Source organism: Plectropomus leopardus, chromosome 21 (assembly GCF_026936395.1).
Source record: "Plectropomus leopardus strain MGB_pleo_1.0 chromosome 21, ASM2693639v1, whole genome shotgun sequence".
Lineage (NCBI taxonomy): Eukaryota > Metazoa > Chordata > Actinopteri > Perciformes > Serranidae > Plectropomus > Plectropomus leopardus.
In genome coordinates, this window is record NC_142196.1 from 16,971,983 (window position 1) to 16,994,963 (window position 22,981).

Below are 22,981 nucleotides of genomic sequence, written 5' to 3' on the forward strand. Positions count from 1 at the left end.
TGTATAGAGTGACAAAATCCCAGAAAGCTGTGGTAGATGAATGGGACAAGCACAGAACTTTCACCCAGGAGACGGGGTTTGTGTCCTATGTGAGTCAATGTTGGCTTATTATTTAAGTTGATTCATTTATTTTTAGTTTTTCAGACAACAGTTAATCGTCCCTATGTTTGCTGGGACATTGTGATGAGGCTGATCCAACCTTGCAAAGTGAAGCGATGTGTGGTTCCTTGACAGAAATGTTTTTCCTCGTAATTTATGACTTTTTTTCAGAGAATTTCTCACAAATTTGTGACTCTCTAATGTCAGAGAATATTCTTTTTTTTCTCATTAATTTGTGTTTTTGTCTTGTTAATTTTTCACTCGAAATATTACCCCCAATCTCCCAACAGCATTTTTCTAAACCTACAGCTGTCCCAATACACCATTGTACTTTTCTGCTCAGGAAATTAGACACAGGAACCCTGGTTGAGTACCTGTGTAATGTCTGTACGTTAAAGACTAATTCAGTCTACTCATTAACAGCCTGACTACATGCTGTCTTTGTCTGAATCAGACAGCAAGTCCCTGAGCTGATACACATCATGTCCTCTCAGTCATGTCAGTTTGTCTTCATTTTGGCCTGCAGGGTTTCTGTTCAACTCTACGTTTTCTGAGTTGTTTTAAACTTTTCTTTTGCAGATAAATAGTATGAACATAACTGTGAGACTTTCACCTGATTTTGTGTTGACTTATGCCGCTTCTCTGCTTTTCAAATCTAAAACTTAAAGGAATCTGCAATCGTAGAAAATACATTTTCACTCATTTACAACACAGTAGACAGCACAAATTTTGGGAAGTCAAACTGAAAATCATATCAAGTTATCAGATAGAAATAACTTTTTATTTGCTTATCTGTTTAATTTCATACTTTGCAGATCACAGTACTTCATCACATTGGTGCAAAATTTCTGTAAATGCAATAATCCCATAAATCAGACCTCATTTTTGATTGGCAGAATTGCTGAAACAGACTCATACATATTAAAAGGATTGCTACCCTGCCAGACACTACATAGCAAAAGCTCTACTGGTTGACACATTTCCATCATCTCATCGTCATATCACCCGACCATATCATCTCCAGATAGTGACGTTTAATTGAAGTTTTATAAGCATTTGACATCTCTCTTCCGACTCCAATGATATAACTGCATTCACGGAGATAATGATAAGCTAAGTGGAGCGATAAATGAGGAAAGTAAACGAGTGAGCTGTTTTAATCCACTTACCTTTCTTGCTTTCTGTGTGTTCTTTGCAGTCATGCATGCTGTTTTTGCTTTGCTTAAAGCCATCACAGTGATATCCTTCTCTGCGTGTAATCTTCTTTGATCTGTTTTCACAGTCACCAAGAGTGAAGGAAGGATCACAGAATTCGGAGGTGAGTTTCAGAAGTTCTTACCTCATAGTAGCACCGGCATAGGTTTACATACGTTTACATGCATGCTAATATTCCACTATTATTCTAAAGATAAAAATAATAATGATAATAATAATTTGATATGGGTCATGTAAACATGCATTAGGCCTTATTTTGAAGGGTGCCTTTTCCGAGTAAGACGTGTGGGATATGCCGATATTGTTCAGGTTTTTGAACACTTCTCTGGACATGTATAAAGCACATTTGGATTAAGCATCTCAGTTTGGGGTTTCACCACAGTTTATGACACACTGCCTCTTGCCTGTTCACGGGCAGCTCTCTGCTTTGTTCACAAACAAGCCAACAGTTTGCAAGGCTGAGGTGGAGATAAACATTATGAAGGACTTTGAAAGTGCGCAAATATTGCAACGCTGACCTTTTCAAGGACATAGTTGAAGGAATGAAATAGGGAGACTGTTTGCATGGTGGACAAAGACCACCACAAGTCAAAAGGTTTGGAAAAATATTCCTATTTTGACACAAAGGAGCAAAGTGGCACAAGCTGCTCCAGCCATTTTGTATTTTGACACAATAAGTGACATGTCGAGGCATGTTAATCTGAGAATGCACGGCTGCATGTAAACAGGGATACTAAGTTTCATTAGCCACCTAAAGTGCTGAGTAGGAATATTTTGGAATATTTATAGGGATATTTATATGGGAATATTTGGTAATACAACCAGCCCCTCCTTTCCGTAGGGGTTAGCTGTTTACGTTTGCTTAGATCAGAAAGTCAACATTTTACTGTTTTTGTGTACATTCACTTTAATATAGCATCAGCTCAGACAGATCACCAGCAACTGTAGTAGTGACCAATCAATTATGTTTCCCCTTAAGGTTTTCCAGACTCCGGAGCCTTTAAGTAGTCAACTCCAGCCGACGGCCGCAGGTCAGGCAGATCTACCTCAGGCTGCAGGCCAGGTTCCACTGCAGCCCGTCAACACTCAACCCACTGCCCAGGCTACATCTCCCACACCAGGCCCACCCGCTGCTGCTGCCGCCCCCACACTGGTCAGTCTTGCCTGGCTTCTTTTTTTCATCACTCTGTTAAAATTTGTCTATCTTCATTTTTTCTGGTATTACTTCCCTCTTTTACTCCTGTTATAAATGCAAATTATCTTTTTAAGCTTTCATTCTACTCAGATGTCTTTGTATTTCGACAGGCACAAGCTGTCTCAGGGGATGTGAAGGCTCCCATTAGTTTGGTATTAAGGTTAAGGTATGTCAACCCCATTGCAACTTACAAATTGGTAAACCAGCAGGTGAATTTTTAGTGAAAGCTTAGTCATTTCTATGTACCTGATATCTTTATATATATGTATATTGCAACTTCAGCCTAATTGAATAAATCAACCAAAAAAGTTTTATCAACCAATGATTAATAAATTCAAGTCTTCTGATCTTGTCCCTCTTTTTTTTCATCTCTTCAGAAATTCGAAGAAGGAGCTAAATGATATCCGCTTTGAATTTATGCCAGGGAGAGGTAAGTGGAGCTTTTGTATTAACAAAACGCCAACCTTTGTTTGTCGATTTCACCACAAAGGCTTCTTGGCTGCGAATGGCACATATTGGGTAATCAGTCAGCTTTTTTAGCACTGAGAACAAGGTGGTGAAACTCAGCTGTTTGTTTTTCAAGAACTGCAGTATTTTTCCTAAAACTGTAAGAGAAACCAGCTATTAAGACAACTTCATTAGGAATCAGAGTGTTGTGGGAATGTTTAAGCTGCATGTATGTGCTGTTAATATTTGGTTTTATAGTTGTTTTTTAAGATATGCATGTCTTAGTTCACCTGTCACAGTTGGTCTCTTATGACTTTGCAGACACAGCAGATGGTGTTTCCCAGGAGTTGGTGTCAGCAGGCCTCGTGGACGGGAGGGACTTAGTAATAGGTCAGTAATTTAAAAAAAAAAAAAAAATGGGGGGGGGGGGTACAGTTTTCCTACTCAAATACATTTTTTCAGCATCAGAAAAGTTACCTGAAGGTTAAAGGAGTACTTTATCCCCCAAATGACCATTTGTGTGTCAGTTACTTGCCCCATGTAACATTGAATTCTTAAAATTTTCAGAGAATCAAAAAAACAACAAAATTATTGATGAATTTAAGTCATATACCCCTTTCCCATCAAAATTAGCGCAGGAACGTGGGTTTTACCTCTGTGTGTGTGTGTGTGTGTGTGTGTGTGTGTGTGTGTGTGTGTGTGTGTGTGTGTGTGTGTGAGTGTGTGTGAGAGAGAGAGAGAGTTTGTAAATGGATGTTTTGATATAGTTTGCTGTTGTTAAACATGGACCCCGATGACTTAAAGTCTTTAAGAAATTTCTCAAGAAGTTTTTTGGTTCTGGATTCAAAATAAAAGTTCTTCACAAATTCAACATACACAGTAATACAGGATGGGTACTTGATAAATTGTCATTTGGGGGGGGGGGGTGAAATATTCCTTTAAAATCTCTCTTTGGATCATGCAAAAAAAAGCCTGCAGTACACACAAACATTTTCCCTCTCCTTCTGAACACACACAGCACATGTATGTTTTTGTTTGTTTTCATTGGGCTGAAACATTGTCTTTTTTTCAGTTGCTGCAAATTTGCAGAAAATAGTCGATGAGCCTCAAGCCAATAAAAATGTCACTTTCAAACTGGTGAGTGCTTCAACTTTAAACAGTAATTGTTTCCAAAAAAAACTGATATGCTGCTTTTTTTCTGAATAAGTTACATGTTTAAAATATTTGTTTTTACCAGACTTCTTAGCTAGAGGAGCAATAATTAAACAATAATTAAACTGGAAATGCCCAAAAATCGATCTATCACTTCTCTAAACTAGTGCGGCCCAGTGATAGAGCGCCTTAAAGTAGAGAATCTTGAGATATATTTCTAGAAAATGTGGCAGAACTTTCTGATTGAAAAAGACACTTTGATTTTTGGTCATCAACTCAGTGGTGTTACTTTTCACTATTAGCTTGTTTAAAAAAAAAAACAGCACTAAAAACAGCATTTTCTTATATCGAGTATTTTTTTGAAGATGCTGGTCCTGTATGGAGCTTTTTGTTTACATTCAGTGTTCCTCACCCAATCTGTGTATTTTTGTAGTCTCACTAATGTATTGAGTGTGGCTTCGTTCTCACATTATATTTTCAAAGCTGATTTTTACAGTATTTTGAAACCTGCATGCAGCTCTCAGACTTTGCATCTGGTGTCTTTCTCTTCCCTGCCTTTGCTCCTCACTACGTTTTATTCCTCCCTCTTATTTTCACAGGCCTCTGGAATTGAGGGATCTGAAATACCAGATGACGTCAAATTGATGGGCTTTGCTCAGCTCAGCATTAGTTAAACTGTTGTTCGACCTGGGACCGTGACTTGCCTAAAAAATGTGAAAATTTAAAAAAAAAAAAGTTAAATGCATTTTTTTCTTTCTATGGCTGTAAAGAAACCACTACTGCCAAAGAAAACAGTACCGTTTTGTCACCCGTAGGATTATACAATGCCGCCTCGTTGAATGATGTGGTCAGCTGAAGTATCAGAGCGTACAGTATAAGAATCACTCAAAAAAGTTTACAGCGTATATGTAGAAGGATGCAAGTAAATACAGCAAACAGTTTTCATTCTGGTCTCCCTCATCTTATTCTTTTTCTCTCTAATATGTGACGCATTTGCACAATCTGAACTAACGCCCTTGAAACCTGATAAGTGTAACAATGCCTTATAATCATCGAAACTACTGAATGCACGTTTTTCGGGGGACGTCCCCAGTTACCATATGGAGCATTATGTTGTCTGAAATGTACAAATGTGGTTTCAGTTGCTTGTGTCAAATTTTTTACTTCATTTTGAGAGGAGGTAAGATGCAGCTAACTAAGGCAACTAGAGTTTAAATTTTAGATACTTCTACACTCTCCAAACATAATGTGACATACATACCATCAGTAGCGATCTTTAAAAGGTAAGGCAAGTTTTATTCTTTGTTTTTCTTATTGTCAGCAGGAGCGGTGAAAATACAGATATGTTAACCTGTCACTGTAAAAATCACAATATATTTATTGTTATATAGGATATTAGAAGTAATATAAAATTTAATTTAAAAAAAAAGCAAAATAATTCTCTGAAACCGCTTTGAACTGCTTTTGTCACTCACACAGAAGTAAATAGTGCTTTTGTTGGGGACTATTTTCAGGATGGATCACAACACATTTGGGGCTGTTATTAGTTCAGGCAACTGCAGGCCGAAATATGTGGGATTTACTCAATGTATTACAGTGACCATGTTCATCATGAACAAGAAAATGACACCCACCGACATGGTGCGGCTCAATCTCTACATTTGAACGCACAAAATATTCCAGTTTTTGTCTTTATTCCAAAAAATACAATATCACTACTAAGCTATTTAGGTGGCTAACTAAAAAAACATTTCACGTTTACATGAAGCCATTCATTTATCAGTTAATGGGCTTTAACGTTGTTTATCATGTAAAAAAATAAATTGGAAAGTGGACAACTGCTTCTTTGCATCACGATAGGATTATTTAAAGTTTTCCAGCCGTGTTGGACCGAGCAAACACAGCCTCCCTCTTTCATTCCTTCAACCACCTACTTGAAAAGGCTGGCATTGTTAAATATTTGAACATATCCAAAAACCTGTTTATATCCAAGTCTTTCATAGGTTTAAAAGTAGCAGTAGTTTCTTCTTCCGACCAGAAGTGTTTCTTTTAGGCATACATTTCGACCCTAGCCCTGCAAACGGTGACTCTGTGTCTGTGTTGCAAACTGCACGCCCAATGCGCTGTATACAAATTCGGAATTTTGTCATATTGGGAATAACAGGGGAATATTAGCATGCGTGTAAAAATAACTAATTCTGTATTGTTAATAGTTTTAGGGCAACAAGAAGGCAATATGAAAAACAATGAACATCACCGGTCTTATCCTTTGAAGTATTGATACAACCAGCGTTATTAGAGGGGAAACTCTCCCCATGAAAGAGAAGAGCGTGAGACAATTTGAAGCTGATCCGAAGTTAATAAAACATATTCAGATCATCCAGGACTTCAAATTGAAATACATTTCAACAAGTTTATCTAATGATAAAACTGGATAGATAAAAGGAATGCAAGATATTCTTTATTTTTTTATTGCCAAATCTGCCTCCACTCGTTTTACACAGTACGCTGCTCCAAGGTCTTCTTGCAAATTTGATTATATGTCATAAATTATAGTGAAGTAAAAAGTTTTATGACAGCTGAAACCACAAGTGTTGTATGAGCAGATGTGTCTGTCTGTGGGTATTAGTTTATGTCTGTTTCAGTTTTTGCAAATTCTCTCAAAAAAAAGAAAAAAAAGACTTAAGTGCATTTCTGTTTATGTGGATGAAACATAAGTACTTGATTTAACCTCTAGTATGTAAATAATGACATTTGGCTTTGATTTGTTTTTATACTGAGTGTTTCACTCTTGGCCTTTTTTCTGTCCTATGACACGATTGTGGGTTGTAGCGCTGCGTGAAGGAAGACAACAGCACTGCAAATTTGGCTCTGAATTCATTCTGCGCAACATACTGTCACTTAGTCATGTATGACGCTTTAAAAAAAACAAAAAAACACAAACCGCTTTTCACTTTTTGCCTTTGAAAAGTTCAATCTGTTTTACAGTGGAGCCACGGCTGATGCACTGCTTTAATGCCACCTTAAATCCCCCAAGTTGTGAGCTGAGTAACAGCACCTTTGTCTCCAACTCTTAATAAAACCAAGTGGAGGCTGTTTACAGAATTTATTTTAACCCAAATCTGAAGTCATACAGCTGCTTTATCACTTGTTAACTTTTAAAAGGCTTAAATGAAGATGTTATGTCCTACAGTGTTGAAAAAGCTCAGCTACGATTGCAAGAACGATCAGAAATGTATTTTGGTCTCAGATGACAAAGACAGTTATCAGTGCAGTCACATCCTTACAACCTAGACTCTGGATGTTTTTGTGCATTAGCAACATGGTTTGATAATGAATGTGCAACTTGCAGTTTTTAGCACCGACGGCAGTGGGAGGTTCATTTATTACAGCTCTAATGTGTAGATCTGAAACGCCAGCGAGGTTTTATTGTTTCATTTGGTGATGTGATAATATCATAACCCTCCAGATGCCATATTGAATGGAAATGATTTTTTTTTTTGCTTGCAGATAAAATGTTACGAGGAAGTCTTTGTATTTTGACTTTAAACTTGTTAAATTTTACGCTAGCCTTAATTGAAAACGACCAAGTGTTTTTCTTTTTTCTTTTTTTGACGTAACGTTGAGGTTTGATTCAGATTTTCAGTGTCTTTGAAATGTAGTTCTTGTTACACGTGAAGATACCTGAAATAAAGATATACAGGTGTGTCGACCCTGTGTTCTCCTCAAAGTGAGGTGACAAAGTCAGCAACCCGAAGTTACTTTAAGTTTCTCAACTGCAGTATTTGGTGCCATTTTCCTGGTTTAGTCTGCAGCCAACGGCAGACGAGGACACGATAATGTGTGTGTGTATGTATGTATGTATGTGTGCGTGCGTGCGTGTGTGTGCATGTGTGTGTGTTGCGTAGATTGAGCCCTGCTTCTAACGGAGTTGAAGATCTCATGGCTTTGTTCTCATCCTTTCTCCAACAGTCTCCTGTGTCCGGCTTACATGTAGTCTAACAAAGCTGTAGCAACAGAACAGATGACTGGCAAAAACACGTTTGTCCAGGCAATAACTCATCAAGGCTGTAAAATATTTGAATTTTCCACATTTTTAGTTTTTTCATTCTTTCATTTGCTCTATTTTTTGATCGTTTTGGAGTTCAAAGCATGTTTCTCTTGATTATTTTTAATCAATAAAGAATGAGCATATCAGCCTCTTCCAAGCACTTTATTTTTAAAATGTGCACCATTACATCTAATGTTGATTTTATTGTGAATAAATATGTGTTTATAAAAATATATACAGGGAGAACCAGTCAACTGACTCCAGAGCAGCTTGTGGTAAGTTGTCATTTTGGCTTTTCATGGTCTGCGGTCTTCACTCTTGGTGCATTCTTTCTCTTTTTCTTTGTTAAGTTATATTTCTTTATAAGTAATTCTTACTTTATAGCTGTCACTGTTTCAGACTCGAGGATTTGTTCCTCTGCCTTCAAGTTTACTGGCCTCACTATCTTTACTGCTACAGTTACCCTTTTACAAGGCTTTCACCACAGAAAGTCCTTATGTCCGTGTTGTGCTCTAAAAGTTAAAGGGCCATTTAGTTAAGCATTTTTATAAAGGTGGGGGGGCTTCCATTTAACAAAATATTAAAAATGGTTAAAGATATCCTAATTTTCCCTAGTTTGGATCAAACTGCAAAAGCCCTGGATCCTACAATTCCCATAGTGCATCTTAACAACTTATCTTCATTAACTGGTATATACTCAAATCTGTCAAGCTCTATATCTCCGGTCTGTTACACAGGCTTTCTATTGCATACTTACCAAAAATCCAAATGCAACGCTCAGGTTTTTGCTAACATTTTTCTCATATTTAAATTAAAGATGTAGACTTTTTCTATGCTCCCAAAAGATTTACTTTGATCAGCATTCTGACTGCAGGGAATTTACCCCAGAGCTGTTGTCAGTGAACGTAATGTTCATTTTACTGCCATAAGATGTCTCATATGTCGTTTCTGTGAATTTGGCAGGACATCCAACCGGCCTTATGACCACATGTATTTACACCAACACTAACTACTGACTGACTCTTCAGGGTGTCTGTGACAGTTAGCCCTCATCATGTCAAATCCCAGTAAATATTTTTCTCAAAATAAGACCGCTCGCTTTACAGCGGCGTTTTTATTTTGACCAGACCTATTGTAGTAATCATACTAAGTGCTCACTAATACAAATTTTAACAAATTTTAATTCAAAAATTAAGAAAAAACACAAAAAAACATCCATGTCAACTCCCAGGCTCTGTAAATTAGAACTGTGTGATCTCAGAAAAATACTGAGGAAAAAAAAAATTATCCAAAGACATTTATCTTATCACAACTAGGTGCAGCCTGTGTTGGACTCCGTATACAGTATGTCCCAAGGAGTCTTGCTGGTTAATATGTGGCCCTGAAGTGGACATTTAGAGCTGATTAAATGTAAGAAAACGCAGCAACATATTAGAGATCTAATTCGAAGCCAAAAACAGCATCTTACAAACCAGTAAAGGTCGGTGTCTGGGCTTCGTTCTGCCTCTACAAAACAAAGCAAAACATTCATTTAAATAGAAATGTTAAACACGCTGCTGTATTACGCAAGCACACTGTCTTTTAAAACAGCAGGGTTTGACTCAGTTCAAGTCACAGGGGCTTTATTGTTATGGGAGACACATGTTGACATTGCAAAACAAAAAAAAAAAAGATGTGCAATAACTAATTTCTGATTGGGTAACACCTCAGACACACCCACCAAACGAGAAAACATAACTCAAAGCCTGTTACACTCCACGGTTTTCAGACTGAGGTGACAACATAACTGACAGTCCACTGTTTTTGTTCAAGATGTTCACCTCTTATAGGCAGTTTCTGCCTTGGTTAATTCTCATCTATCACATTAAACCATATTATTTAACTTGAAGAGTAGAAAAGACTTGTACTTTGGGTTTTTGCAGCAGCAGTACCTGTTTCTGCTGCAGCCTGTGTACTTATAAGATGAAAAAAATAAAATGTGATTGCCGTTCCATGTTTGGGGAAAGAACGTGACATGATTCGGGTGACTACCGTTGCTGATGTAAAGCAAAGTACAGCCAAGATGTATATTGCAATAAAAAATTTTTTTATTGTTTTCTCTACTGTGTGTTTTGCATCTCAGGGACGCCATATAAAGATGTCTGGTGCTACACACTCGTGACCAATCAGAAAGAGAAGCTGCCGGTTTTGACATCTACAGGACAAAAGTCCCCTCAGCTCAGACTTTGTACAGCTGATCTTCCTGGAAGATTAGCTAGTGTCATTGGCATCAGGTAATGGGGATCCTTTTTAAATAAATAAATTCCTGATAACACATACTTTCTAAAAGTACAGACTTTACTTAAGTAATGACCAATAGTACTGCGCTAAAAGTATAAATGATGCATGGATGAAGTCTCATATCTTGACCTGCACAACAGCTGGACTTCAGCCTGAGAAATCCTGACAGGTTATGTTTTAATGTCGTCTGTTAGCAACTCATACGTCATAAGAGCCCAGTGATTGTCAGTTTAAACATTAACTTTCAGGATGGGAGTCAAGTTGACTTTTTGTGGCTGGATGTTGCTTAATTGCCAGAGTTCTCTGTGTCCCATTCTGCACACATTCAGATGCCAACATGAGCACCTTTGGGCAGATCCTGAAGGAGATTGGGGAGTTTGGTTTTTTCCAGAAACGTTTAGTGGCTTTGTTATGCATCCCTACCATGTTTGTAGGTTTTGATGTCATTGTTCAGGTGTTTGCAGGAATGAGCTTTCCACATCACTGTAACACTGACTGGATCTTGGAGCGTGGACCAAACCTGACAGATGAGAGACAAAGGAATCTCACCATCCCGGTCAACAAGGACGGAAAATATGAAAGCTGTAAAATGTTCACACCTGTGGATTTGGATTTGGAGACGATTGAAGCATATGGATTAAACACTACAACTGGGTGCATAAATGGAACAGATTTTGAGGCGCCCAAAGGTGCCGCCAGCATTTTCACAGACGTAAGTGACGCTTGTTTACACACCCACAGAGCATTTAACTGTTCCAAAAGATAAATCTCTTAATTCTTGTTATTTACTATGTTTTTAAGTCTGTGGCAGCTGTTTGGTGTCACATTTCAGTTGCTCACATTGACTTTGTATCCCTTCTGAGCCACCACACACCTTAATATAAACTATAATTAGAATTAATAATCAGCTACGTTAAAGTACGAGAAAGTACAAAATGACTGAATCACCACTGTTCTCAGGTTCAAAATTTTTTTTTCTTGCTTTTGTTTTGTTTTCTTTGGTCTCTTTTCACCACGCCTCCTGTTATCAGTTCAACCTGGCGTGTGACAGAAGCAGTTTGATTGAAGCATCCCAGTCCATCTACATGGCCGGTCTTCTGGTCGGAGCGCTGGTGTTGGGGCCGATGGCTGACAGGTGCACATTTTCTCCCACCTTTACTCCATCAGGTCAAGTTCAAGTTCAGGTTGCTTTATTTGTACCTGTAGGCAGATTTGGTTTGAAGGGGAAAATACAAGGCATCCATTGATACAGTTTCAGAGACCACAGACAACATACAGGATAAAACATGACAAAAGGATAAAAACTAAAATGAGAAAGGTGTCCCATTGCTAATCAAAGTGTGAAAGATGCAATAAATACAAATAAAACGCTAAACCACATAACCAAACCCTAATTAAAACAACTTGACACTGAGGATTCAGAGCTGGGTGCTGTTTTCTTTTGCAGCAACTTAGCATAACTAGAACTTGGATCAACCCGTTCAGAACCCAGTTATGTTCATAACACAACAAAAATATTGAAATGCTGGATTTCCAGTCTAAATATCTAAATACACTTTTCGAAAAAAAGATTAATTGATACTTGATTTATTTCTTTTTTCCCCTATCCATTCCAATGGATAAAAAGTCTTAATGGAGAAATTGCAGAATATTTAAATGATAATAAATTTTAAAAAATATTAAAAGATGTTTTTTTTTCCAAAAAAAAAAAAAAAAGAAGAGTTTATTCATTTTTATGACTGGTCAGCTCATACCAACGAATAAAATGATGCTGTAAAACACATCATATATAAATTTTGTATTGAATTTTTCATCATGACATTAAATATCCTTAATTTCTGAACTATCTCCTGAAAACAGTGTGTTAAAAAGCTCCTGAGATAAATATTCACCAAACATAATAAGATAATTGTATTATAAGAAAATCATATCAGTAACAACAGTACTTCCATTTATTTAAAAAAAAAAATACTATTCATTTTCTAGAGACATTCAGATCCTCTTTTCATTCGAACTGTAAGTAATAGTGATAAATCTTTCATGTGATTTTTTTTTTTTTTGGGGGGCATGTATGAGCAATATAACATCTCATGTTATGTTTAAAGCTGTTTTAACAGAAATTATGTACCTTAACAGTGTGATTTATAGAATGAAATGTCCTCCTTTCCTCATCGAAAAAGAGAATTATTGTAAGATGTATTCATATTCTTTACTGAAATATTGCACATGACTTTAACATTCATTTTTAGTGGGTGTCACATGCCTTTTTACAGTATATTATTCCCTAATAGCTGCTCATAATCTCATTTTAGTAATATCACACTTACTAACTACTAAAATAATGAACAGAAACTAGTCTTCTATGTATATTGTATTTATTGAAATGACCTATATTGTGCTGTATTTACAGGAGGGAAAAATTGCATTCACATACAAAACTCAGTAACCAGTGTAACAGCTCCTCTCTCCTCTTTGTAGGTTCGGTCGACGCTTCGTGGTCCTGCTGTCACATTTTCTCCTGCTGCTGTTTGGTGTCGGTGTTGGTTTCTCACCCAACATCTATGTTTATATGGTTCTCAAATTTTTAGGTGGTATCTCCATTTCAGGCATTGTTGCAAACGCATTTGTGATAGGTAGGTAAAACTCAGAATAACCTTTCTCTGTTTCTTCCTTAGGAATATTGTGCCATTTAAATAGTTTCATTGTTATTAAAAACAGTAGCTACATTAAAATTACAGATTTCTTTAGATTGCTAATATTAGTGGTTGCATTACATTACTTTCAACCATGGTGTCTTTTTTATAGTACCACTGGGGGCTGCCAAATGCAGACATTATTACATACGGCCAGCATCTTACAATGTTTGATAGATTTTACCAGGCTCGTGTGAAAACACAAACTTTAAAAAGCTACTAGCTGGAGAAAGTGCATTTGTAGCAACGATCTCTAATGCAGAGCTTGTAGTCATATGTTGATTATGTCTTACATGCTTATTTTTTCTTCACAGTTTAGGGATGGACATGGATCCTCAGACCAGTACATGTGCTTCCAAATCAGAACTGAAATCATCCAGGGCATGATCATTATATATGTGTTGATGTTTTCAGCTGAAATCCATCACAAAGTTCAACAATTTGAATTTAGTTTTATATACAACTTGGTGTTTTTTATTTGTTTGTTTGTTAAATGAGGCTGTGACTTGTTTTCTTGTTGCAGCCTCAAAGAGGGAAGACAAGACAATCAGCACCACAAAGTGTTTCTATTTTGCAAGATGCATGTGGAAGTGGTTATTTTCAAGAGTGTTTTTTAAGATTTGAGAAATTTAGGGTCTTAGCCTGGACCTTAGTATGGGGATCCTTCCCTGTTTTTTTTTTTTTAATTGATTAAATTATTTTTTGTATTAAGAAGCTCTTTTGGATTGTTTATGCTCTCTGGCACTTTATTTACTCTCAAAAACTGCTTTAAAATCCAGATTATGAAATGTGATGAGAAAATGTAAGCACTTATATGTACACATACATTTATATATGTGCATATTTTGTTTTTTGGGGTTTTTTTTTTGTATATGTAGGATATTTTTGTATATCCTACAGTATGATAAAATGTTCATTCTCTCTTTTTTAACCTTTTTTTTTTATCTTTACACCATCTCAGAGGTTGCCCCTGCTGACCTTTGGTATTTTTTTCCTGAAAAAATGCTCCCTGTTGAACTTTTCTGAGAGGGAGGAGCCAAATTCAGACTGATGGACTCTGATTTCTGAATGATTTCACCTGCTTGATGGATTTACCCTTTCAGTATAAATTTGTTTCGTCACATCTTTGTCTCTAACTTCCTGAAGAAAGCTGGATGCCGAAATGCATTGGAAGAATCTGTTGTTTTTTTTTAATTTAATTCTACTTTCAGAACCTGCCAGTGTAATAAAGGCATTTTAACTGTCTGCTTTTAGAAGAGTGCCTTGGTTTCTTCCTGTTTTTTCTGTTTGTTAATGCCCTTCACCAAAAAGCACCATCTTTTTTGTACTTTGTTGTACTATTACCAGAAGCTCTCCTGTTTTTTTTGGCTTTTTATTTACTGCATAACATGGTATTGTAGAAATGATGCCATTTCTGTCTGTATTTTTGCTTTGAAGGTGGAGAGTGGAGTGATTCCTCCAAGTTTGCTTTCTGCACCATTATCTGCCACTCTTCTTTCCCTCTTGGGCTGATGTTGTTGTCTGGCATTGCCTATTTGATCCCCAACTGGAGGATCCTGCAGATGGTGCTCTTCAGCCCTCTTGTACTTGTCCTGGGACTCTTTTACTGGTCAGCAGCCACTCAGACTACTTGGATTAATGTTTTAGATGCTGATCCCCACTTTAACCACAGAACAAATGAAACAAAATATTTACTCCAGGTATTCAGTGATCTTTGGCCTGTATGTCAATCAGGATTCTCCCGGAGTCAGCTCGCTGGCTCATCACCCAGGGCAGAAAGGAGGAGGCCATAAAAGAGATCCGCAGAGCAGCCAAGGTGAACGGGAGGAAAGTCCCGGAAGATCTGCTAGACAAGGTGAGCTGCATCAAACTCACTTTGTCTTTGATCAAAATTAAATACAATAAAGCTCCGTAATAAATATACTCTAAGACATTTCATCTGCATGGTTTAGCTGGAGGTTGAGGACACACCTGAAAAAAAAACCATGTTGGATCTCTTCAGGATATCATATCTGAGAAAACGTGCAATCATAATGAGCTACGTGTGGTGAGTATTCGTTTTAGCCACAACCTGCTGCCACATGTACAGCCATACCTAAAAATATCCCTTCAACTCTGTTCACAGGTTTGCAACAAGTCTTCTTTTCTATGGACTGAGCCTGAATGTTGGCAATTTTGGTGTGGATATCTACCTTACACAGTTCATCTTTGGTGCAGCAGAATTACCTGCACGTCTGGGCAGTTTGCCGCTTATTCAGCACTTTGGGAGGAAATTATGTCTTGCAGGGACCCTGTTGTTTGGAGGTGCTGCTTGTCTTGGGATACTTGCAATTCCCAAAGGTAATTTTTATATAAATAACTGTTTATATATTTGTGAAAGCAGAATGAGTACAGCATTCACATATGTTTAATTATTACCATATTTTTTTTTATTTTATTGTAATTATACCATCACAATTCAAGGGAAAAAATCACAAGAAAAAAACAGAAAACAACGGAAGAAAAATATGTTAAATAAATTGAGAGAAAAAAATAGATGGTGTTGGATGGACTCGTTAGGGCGTTAACCATTGTTATTTAATGGTGTAAATGGGCGCGGCAAGGCTATTTCATTAGCTTATTTTATACAGAGGTAGATTCATGGGGCTGCACAAAGAGACTGTAAACAATACGACAATGCCATACAGTAATGCAAAAGAACAATTCTGTTCAAGGCTAAAAATAACACAATTCAAAGTTAAAACAATATAATTAAAAGAGAGAGAGAGATGGAGGAGTAAAAGAATAAAACAAAATAATTTGAAAGATTTAATATAATGGTAACAAGACCTTGGGTTTTTGAAAATGTTTATTTAAAAGCGCTTGAGATGGGAATGAAATGGGATAAACCAACTGGTTATATTGGCACCAGCTTACTTACAGATCAATTCAAGGACAGATTACATATATTAAATGAGATTTGATTCTTAATCTGGATGAATAGTTGATAGGTTATTAAAATACTCACCCATATCACTTTTTTCAAGCTCAAAAAACATCATATTACTCAACAACATTGAATTTGTGTGTGTTTTTGTCTGATTTATTATTTGACCATCAGACCTTCCTGTGGTGGTCACAGTCATAGCTGTACTGGGAAAATTTGCCGCCACTGCCAGTTTCTCCATCATCTATGTTTACACTGCAGAATTGTACCCTACTACTCTAAGGTAAGGAAGGTATTGTCCCAGAGGTAAAACATGAATCTGTTATTATACCTAACACCCAGGTCACACTGCATGCGTGACCAGCGTGTTACAGCAACCTCAGTGAACTGCTGAGTGAGTTACAGCAGCTGCCTGCTGCTGTAACTCACTCATTAATGGAGCCGTGTATGCCGTTGTATTGTCAACAACATGGTCCTATATAGAGTATTTCACTGTAAAATGCCTTTTGTTGTCAACTGAAGGGATTCTGTCAACAGAAACATTGTGGGAGGGCTTTTATTTTGAAGTTTGTTTTGAAAGGCTGAGTAAAAAATATTTTTATTTCCTCATGTCTGTGATAGATAAAGGCACTGAAACTGTGGTAAAAGGTGGTATAGAGTATGTATAATAACAAAAGACCATTTTCACTGCCTATTTTTGCTGACAACCACGAGCGTCATGTGGTAAAAATCAGAGACTCTGTTTCTCTAGATGTGTCGCAACTGAGATGTGCCTGAGCTGCTCATGGAGACAGTGTGGCAGGAGATACCGTGTTTGCTATGTGATTGCTGACAAGTCCATTATCTATACTGGTAGGCAGAATGGCGTAGGTCTGAACTCCATGAGTGCGCGTGTGGCGGGCATCCTCGCTCCACTGATCAGGCTCCTGGACGTCTACCATCACACCATCCCCATGCTCATATACGGCGTCATCCCCATTGCTGCTGCAGGTTTCTCTTTATTACTGCCTGAAACCCTCAATGTTGAACTCCAGGACCATGCTGAGATCAGGTGAGTTGATGACCTCTTTCACAGCAGAGTGCTTATTTTGCCTACAAGAAACTCAGAGCAATTATATGCAATATATATATATATATATATATATATATATATATATATATATATATATAAAATAATGTTTTTGTTTTTTCTTATTACAGAAAACCTGAGAATGGTACTGAGACTCAATCCTTTACAAAAGATGAAATTTCAGAAAAGAGCACAAAAATGTAATTTACATGGATGTATTGGTTTTCAGATCATGTTTAACTTGTAAATTATTGAACATTATTGAATTATTGGATTTTGTAGATATTAAATGATGAATATTTGCTAGAAACTTAATTGAGTTTTGTCACCTGAACATTTTGTTGAATAATGGACACTAAGTGTGTTTGTCTTTTTCCATGGATGTATTCCCTCTGTATGTATTTCAGTTGCAGTGAGTTGACTGTTGAACTTAATGAATATAATGCATAATCTTGATATGTCATAGCACAATGTAACAAATTACATCAATCATCGTCTCTCAGCTGGGTTGTTTTTCTTGAGTTGGTAGATTGGATGTGCATTTGTTTTGTAGCCATGAGCATAACTCCAAATTATTGCTATTGTTGCTCCATGTTGGCTTGATGTATAAATAAGCGACAGCAACATTATTTTTGTGTGTAATGTTTCATCATCGAGTTCTTTTCCTATGCGGAAACAACAACCAAAAAAAAGATTAATGTTGCTTATCTTGTATGTTAAAAATGTAAAAAGTCTTTTTGATTATTACAACTCATTTTTTAATGCAAATGTGAAGTCTATGACATCACAAGCTTTTTGGGTGACGCAAGCTTATTTCGTAAGACTGAATTGTTAGATAACAAAACAGCTATTGTTGTTGATGGTTAATCTGCAAATATCTAGAGATGAATATGATAAATTACCTCCTCATGAGAAAAAGTAGTGTTAACTGTTTTACACAATGGCAAACTTTATCCATGAACCTGATCTACTGGCAATGAGCTGGCAGTTCTCAGATACCAGCAGCTGAATTAACTGGGAGCCCAGTTATCTCTTGCCTGTAACACGTGCCTGTCAAACCATAAACCTGGCCCAGAAGCAGAGCGACACTTAGGAAAAGGCTAAGAAGATGGTGAGTTTACTGTGTATACACATGAACAGACTTAACGCGCACCAGAGAAAGCAAATTTAGAGGTGCTATTGAATATCTAGCTCTATGTAATTATGTTTACAAATTTACGAATTTGTACTATATTTCACATAGAAAACATGACAATGAGCAGCTGAACTGTATGTACATAACACAGTATAAACAGTGTGGCATGCCCAGGTGCCATATCAGTCAGCAAGGTTACAACCTTGCCCAACCTCCCTAAACTTTACGACTAAGGCAAGTGTCATATCTTACTTAGTTTAATATTAATTACAAAGGTCAGTCAAATTCATCTTTGCTCCGACACTGTCCTTAGAAAACCATTACAACTTTAGCCACATATCAATATGAGCACCTTCGGAGAGATCCTAAAGGAGATTGGGGAGTTTGGTTTGTTTCAGAAACGGTTATTGGCTGTGTTATGCATCCCCAGCATATTCGGTGCTTTTGATGTGATCAGTCAGGTATTTACAGGAATGAGCTTTCCACATCACTGTAACACTGACTGGATCTTGGAGCGTGGACCAAACCTGACCGATGAGAGAAAAAGAAATCTCACCATCCCTGTGAACGAGGATGGAAGATTTGAAAGCTGTAAAATGTTCACACCTGTGGATTTGGATTTGGAAACCATTGAAGCATATGGACTTAACACTACAACTGAATGCATAGATGGATGGGACTATGAGGCACCTTTAGGAGCTTCCAGCATTACAACAGAGGTATGTAAGCAAACACCCCGGGATCCCTGCTAGACTCAAGACCCAGGGTCCAATCGGTTGACAGTCAAACATTTCTGTGTACAGAGACTTGTATCCCCTGCTTTCTTTATTTGATCTATTCCTTTCATTTGTCCTCCTTACCAATCCCTTTTTTCTTGTCAGTTCAATCTGGTTTGTGACAACAGAGGTTTGATTGAAGCATCACAGTCCATCTACATGGCAGGATATATGGTTGGAGCGCTGGTGTTTGGGGCAATTTCTGACAGGTGAGGACCGATAACACATGCAGTTTAATAAAAGTCAGATTTCCCATTCTTCAAATCTCAATGTTTTAGATTGAACAAAGAGGAAGTCAGTACAAGGCTGACTCCTGCAAAAGCCGTTCAGGGGATATCTACCCAACAATTGTACCCATTCCTCAACAGGCACACAAATGATAAACAGTAAACAGTATATCTAGATTGACTTTGTGTCTTTAAAAAAAAAAAACAAATGCCCTTTCTCCTTTGTTTGTAGGTTCGGACGGCGCTTTGCAATCCTACTCTGCCTCTGTCTTCTACTAATGTTTAGTACAGGTGCTGCTTTCTCACCAAACGTCTATGTGTACATGGCCTTAAAATTTTTCAGTGGGACGTCAGGAGGTGTCAATATTATGAACACATCTGTGATGGGTAGGTACACTGTTTATCTGTGACTTAGGCCAGTCATACTATATGAGTAGAAGTGCCAAAAATTGAACTACTGAGAGGAGATGATCAGGGGGGTTCTTGTAAGATCTAGGCTACTATCTGTTGTTACCTCTGAAATAATGTAACCCAGTGAGTATATTTTTTGTTTATAGGAGTGGAGTGGACTGACCCCTCTAAGGCCGCTCTCTGCACAATGTTAATCATAATGTTCTTTGCTGTTGGACTGATGCTGTTGTCTGGCATTGCCTATTTAATCCGCAACTGGAGGATCCTGCAGTTGGTGCTCTTCAGCCCTCTTCTCCTTGTTCTGGGAATCTTGTACTGGTCAGCAGCCTCTCAAACAATAAAGCTCTCACAAGTTAATAAAGTCCTACACACCAAAACCATCACCAGAGAGGTTTTGATTGTATCAGTTCAATCGTACTCCGTGATTTTTAATTTTTTTCCCATAGGTTTCTCCCAGAGTCAGCTCGCTGGCTGATGACCCACGGCAGGAATGAGGAGGCACAAAAGGAGATTCAGAGGGCAGCCAGGGTGAACAGGAGGACTGTCCCAGAAGATCTGCTGGACAATGTAAGCTGCAACAAAGACATGTTGACTTTAACCACAATCTCTGTGATATGTGCACATTTCTAAAAGTTAACTTTTACTTGTTTAGCTCAAGATCGAGGGTACATCCGAAAGAAGAAACATGCTAGACATATTCCGTAAATCGTATTTGAGAAAACGTACTCTCATAATGGGCTATAACTGGTGCGTCTTCTTTAATAATAATGATAATTGTTAATGCCACTGTATTTGTCTGTCAGTCACATGAAATACATCAGTGATGTGAATCAACAATATGCTACAGCAATTAGAAGACATTTGTCACAATGAACATGTTAAACTAAACATATCTCTTTGACTTTCCAACTCTGATTCCAGGTTTTCAACAAGTCTTATGTATTACGGATTTAGCCTGAATGTTGGCAGTTTTGGTCTGAATATCTACCTCACACAGTTCATTTTTGGTGCTGTTGAAATTCCTGCAGTCCTGAGCGGTTTGGCTCTAATTCAACATTTTGGAAGGAGAATATGTCAATCAGGCTTCCTGTTCTTTGGGGGTGCTGCTTGCCTTGTGGTCCTTGCTATCCCAAAAGGTATCTGCCAACTAAAGACATGTATTTATAATGTGAAAACATTTCTTATAAAGCTTTGAATTATTCAGTGTTTATCTGAAAGGCACAGCATATATTTACTGATAACACTTTACAGTTAGGTTCACAAAAAACAAGTATTTACTGAGGACCTAATGAGGAATGAACGAGTAACTTTATTTTTCATATACCAATCAGATCTTCCTGTGGTGGTAACTATCATAGCCGTGCTGGGGAAATTTGCTGCTACTGCCTCTTTCAACATAGCCTACGTTTACACGGCAGAATTATACCCAACTATTTTAAGGTAATGTTACTTTCTCTGCTGCTCGTGATGATTACATAAAAAGATATATTTTTAAAACCAAAGTTCAAACACTATATTAATAATATTAAGTACTCCATATTTAAAAATTCTTAACATCTTGTTGCACAGTAATATTAGGCCGTTATTGGTCTCCCTATTATTCAGTAATAAAAAAAATATTGAATTGTAATTTTCTAAATACAAACTAACTAGTGTCTTTTTCTCCTTATCTCTTTTCTTTGTATATGTATCCACTAAGTATTTTATTGAGATCTTAATTTACAATCTATAAAGTTACCAAACTTATCTCAGTCAGTGTGTTATTCCTAAAGAGTCCATTGTGAATTCTGACAGGCAAAATGGCTTTGGTGTAAACTCCATGTGTGCTCGTGTGGCGGGCATCCTCGCTCCACTAATCAGGCTCCTGGACGTCTACCATCACACCATCCCCATGCTCATATACGGCATCATTCCCATTTTTGCTGGAGGTTTCTGTTTACTACTGCCTGAAACCCTCAATGTTGAACTGCAGGACAACACCAAGCTCAAGTGAGCAAAATATAAATACTGTATTTGAAAAAAAAAGCAATAACTGTATGAGTGTAAATAAATATATTTTATCTCTTTTTTAATTTTAGGAACCCAATGAATGGACATGCTGCAACCAGTGCTGCACAAGTTATTGAAGAACACAAATTTTAATTTGCATTGATATCATAATCAGACATTCATAGTTCATTTTTTTAATTCTTACTCATAATCAGGTATCATGCAAAAGTCTATGGTTGACCCTTAATTAAATGAAATCAGGTGCAACAATTTACTTCCTGACTGAAATCACTGACAATACAAGTTATATGTGACGCAACTAATATGTTTATTTTTATCCTCAAAACACCCTTCAACCTGTCATGTATTACCCATTCACCACAGCTGTTGTGAAAATAGTGCTTGGACTATTTTCACAAGAACAATGAAGGTCAGTTGTGCCGCTAATGTAAAGATGGAAAGCAAACTGCAGCCTGACAAATTTTCTGGGTTTTAGGACTCATTCCTTGGGAACTCTATAGGGTTTTCTCCATAGCCACCCAGACAACTGCAGTTCCCTTTTCATAGCACCATTTCAAATTATATTCCCAAATTTGTGCTTTGCACTGTTACTTTTTTGGGGTGCATATTGTTTAAATTTTTGTTTTTGTAACTTGCTCCTAATTACTGAACTCCACTGTCCACTGAGCTTCTGTCCAAAGGTTTTATGTTATAGGATTCTGACTAACTTGTATTTCTATATTTTAGCAGTTTGGGGATTACACTAACTGCCTCAGCAGTCTTTTCAAATTTTCATTCATACTTTTGCTCTGGCTTTTGACTTGGCCAGACTTCATGTTTTATAGTTTTGAACTCTATATTACAGTCTGTGTGATCTTTGTACTTTCTCTTCCATTGTTGTTTGCTTTATTTTATTTTGGTCTCTCTATGCTAACACCATGTGTTTTTCTTAAAGCAGAATTTTTGTCATTGTCTTTTTTAGTGGCCAATTATTGTTTTAGCAATCACAAATTTTACAATTGGCAGAACAGCGACAGCTGTTGTTCCCAACTCAAGGCAAGTGCCATTCCAGACAAAATTATGCTTAGTTAAATATTGATAACAAATATTAATTATTGTTGTTTTCACTCACACTGCCCTTTCAGTAAGAATCATTACAACTTAAGCCACATCTCTGTCAATCAATGCTTTCATGATAAAGCATTTTTGCTGTCTGACTTTTGACTGTGCCTGACCTAATGCTTTTTTCCTGTTTTAGGCTCTATAACAGATATATGTTAGTGATGGTGGTCTAATTGCATTTTATGGCTATATAG

General features: G+C 37.2%; 3 protein-coding genes across 5 annotated transcripts in view; all 3 read left to right on the forward strand.

The window, feature by feature from the left end:
- oxsr1b (oxidative stress responsive kinase 1b) overlaps positions 1 to 8,305 on the forward strand; it is a 53,201-nt gene extending 44,896 nt beyond the window's left edge. For both annotated transcript variants that reach the window (XM_088071864.1, XM_042510308.2), the window contains 7 exons: positions 1,382 to 1,417; positions 2,294 to 2,467; positions 2,620 to 2,675; positions 2,887 to 2,939; positions 3,278 to 3,346; positions 4,029 to 4,093; positions 4,708 to 8,305. In XM_088071864.1, coding sequence (XP_087927990.1) covers positions 1,382 to 1,417; positions 2,294 to 2,467; positions 2,620 to 2,675; positions 2,887 to 2,939; positions 3,278 to 3,346; positions 4,029 to 4,093; positions 4,708 to 4,782 — 528 coding nt within the window. In that variant the 3' untranslated portion in view covers positions 4,783 to 8,305. The remainder of the gene's footprint in view (positions 1 to 1,381; positions 1,418 to 2,293; positions 2,468 to 2,619; positions 2,676 to 2,886; positions 2,940 to 3,277; positions 3,347 to 4,028; positions 4,094 to 4,707) is intronic.
- Positions 8,306 to 10,724: 2,419 nt separating this feature from the next.
- Positions 10,725 to 17,629, forward strand: LOC121960659 (solute carrier family 22 member 13-like). The gene is made up of 10 exons (XM_088071865.1): positions 10,725 to 11,151; positions 11,471 to 11,574; positions 12,918 to 13,072; positions 14,570 to 14,741; positions 14,867 to 14,987; positions 15,085 to 15,179; positions 15,258 to 15,472; positions 16,233 to 16,341; positions 16,915 to 17,109; positions 17,259 to 17,629. The coding sequence occupies exons 1-10, from the start codon at positions 10,777 to 10,779 to the stop codon at positions 17,329 to 17,331; spliced, it is 1,614 nt and encodes a 537-aa protein (XP_087927991.1). The 5' UTR covers positions 10,725 to 10,776; the 3' UTR covers positions 17,332 to 17,629.
- Positions 17,630 to 17,777: 148 nt separating this feature from the next.
- LOC121960353 (solute carrier family 22 member 13-like) lies at positions 17,778 to 22,880 on the forward strand. Of its 2 annotated transcripts, XM_042510013.2 has the most exons (10): positions 17,778 to 18,981; positions 19,144 to 19,247; positions 19,498 to 19,652; positions 19,823 to 19,994; positions 20,123 to 20,243; positions 20,329 to 20,423; positions 20,598 to 20,812; positions 21,008 to 21,116; positions 21,471 to 21,665; positions 21,755 to 22,880. In XM_042510013.2, the coding sequence occupies exons 1-10, from the start codon at positions 18,607 to 18,609 to the stop codon at positions 21,816 to 21,818; spliced, it is 1,605 nt and encodes a 534-aa protein (XP_042365947.2). In that variant the 5' UTR covers positions 17,778 to 18,606; the 3' UTR covers positions 21,819 to 22,880. The 2 variants fall into 2 exon arrangements, with proteins under 2 accessions (XP_042365947.2, XP_087927995.1); XM_088071869.1 differs by lacking the exon at positions 21,755 to 22,880 and having other exon boundaries at positions 21,471 to 21,669.
- Positions 22,881 to 22,981: the final 101 nt, after the last annotated feature.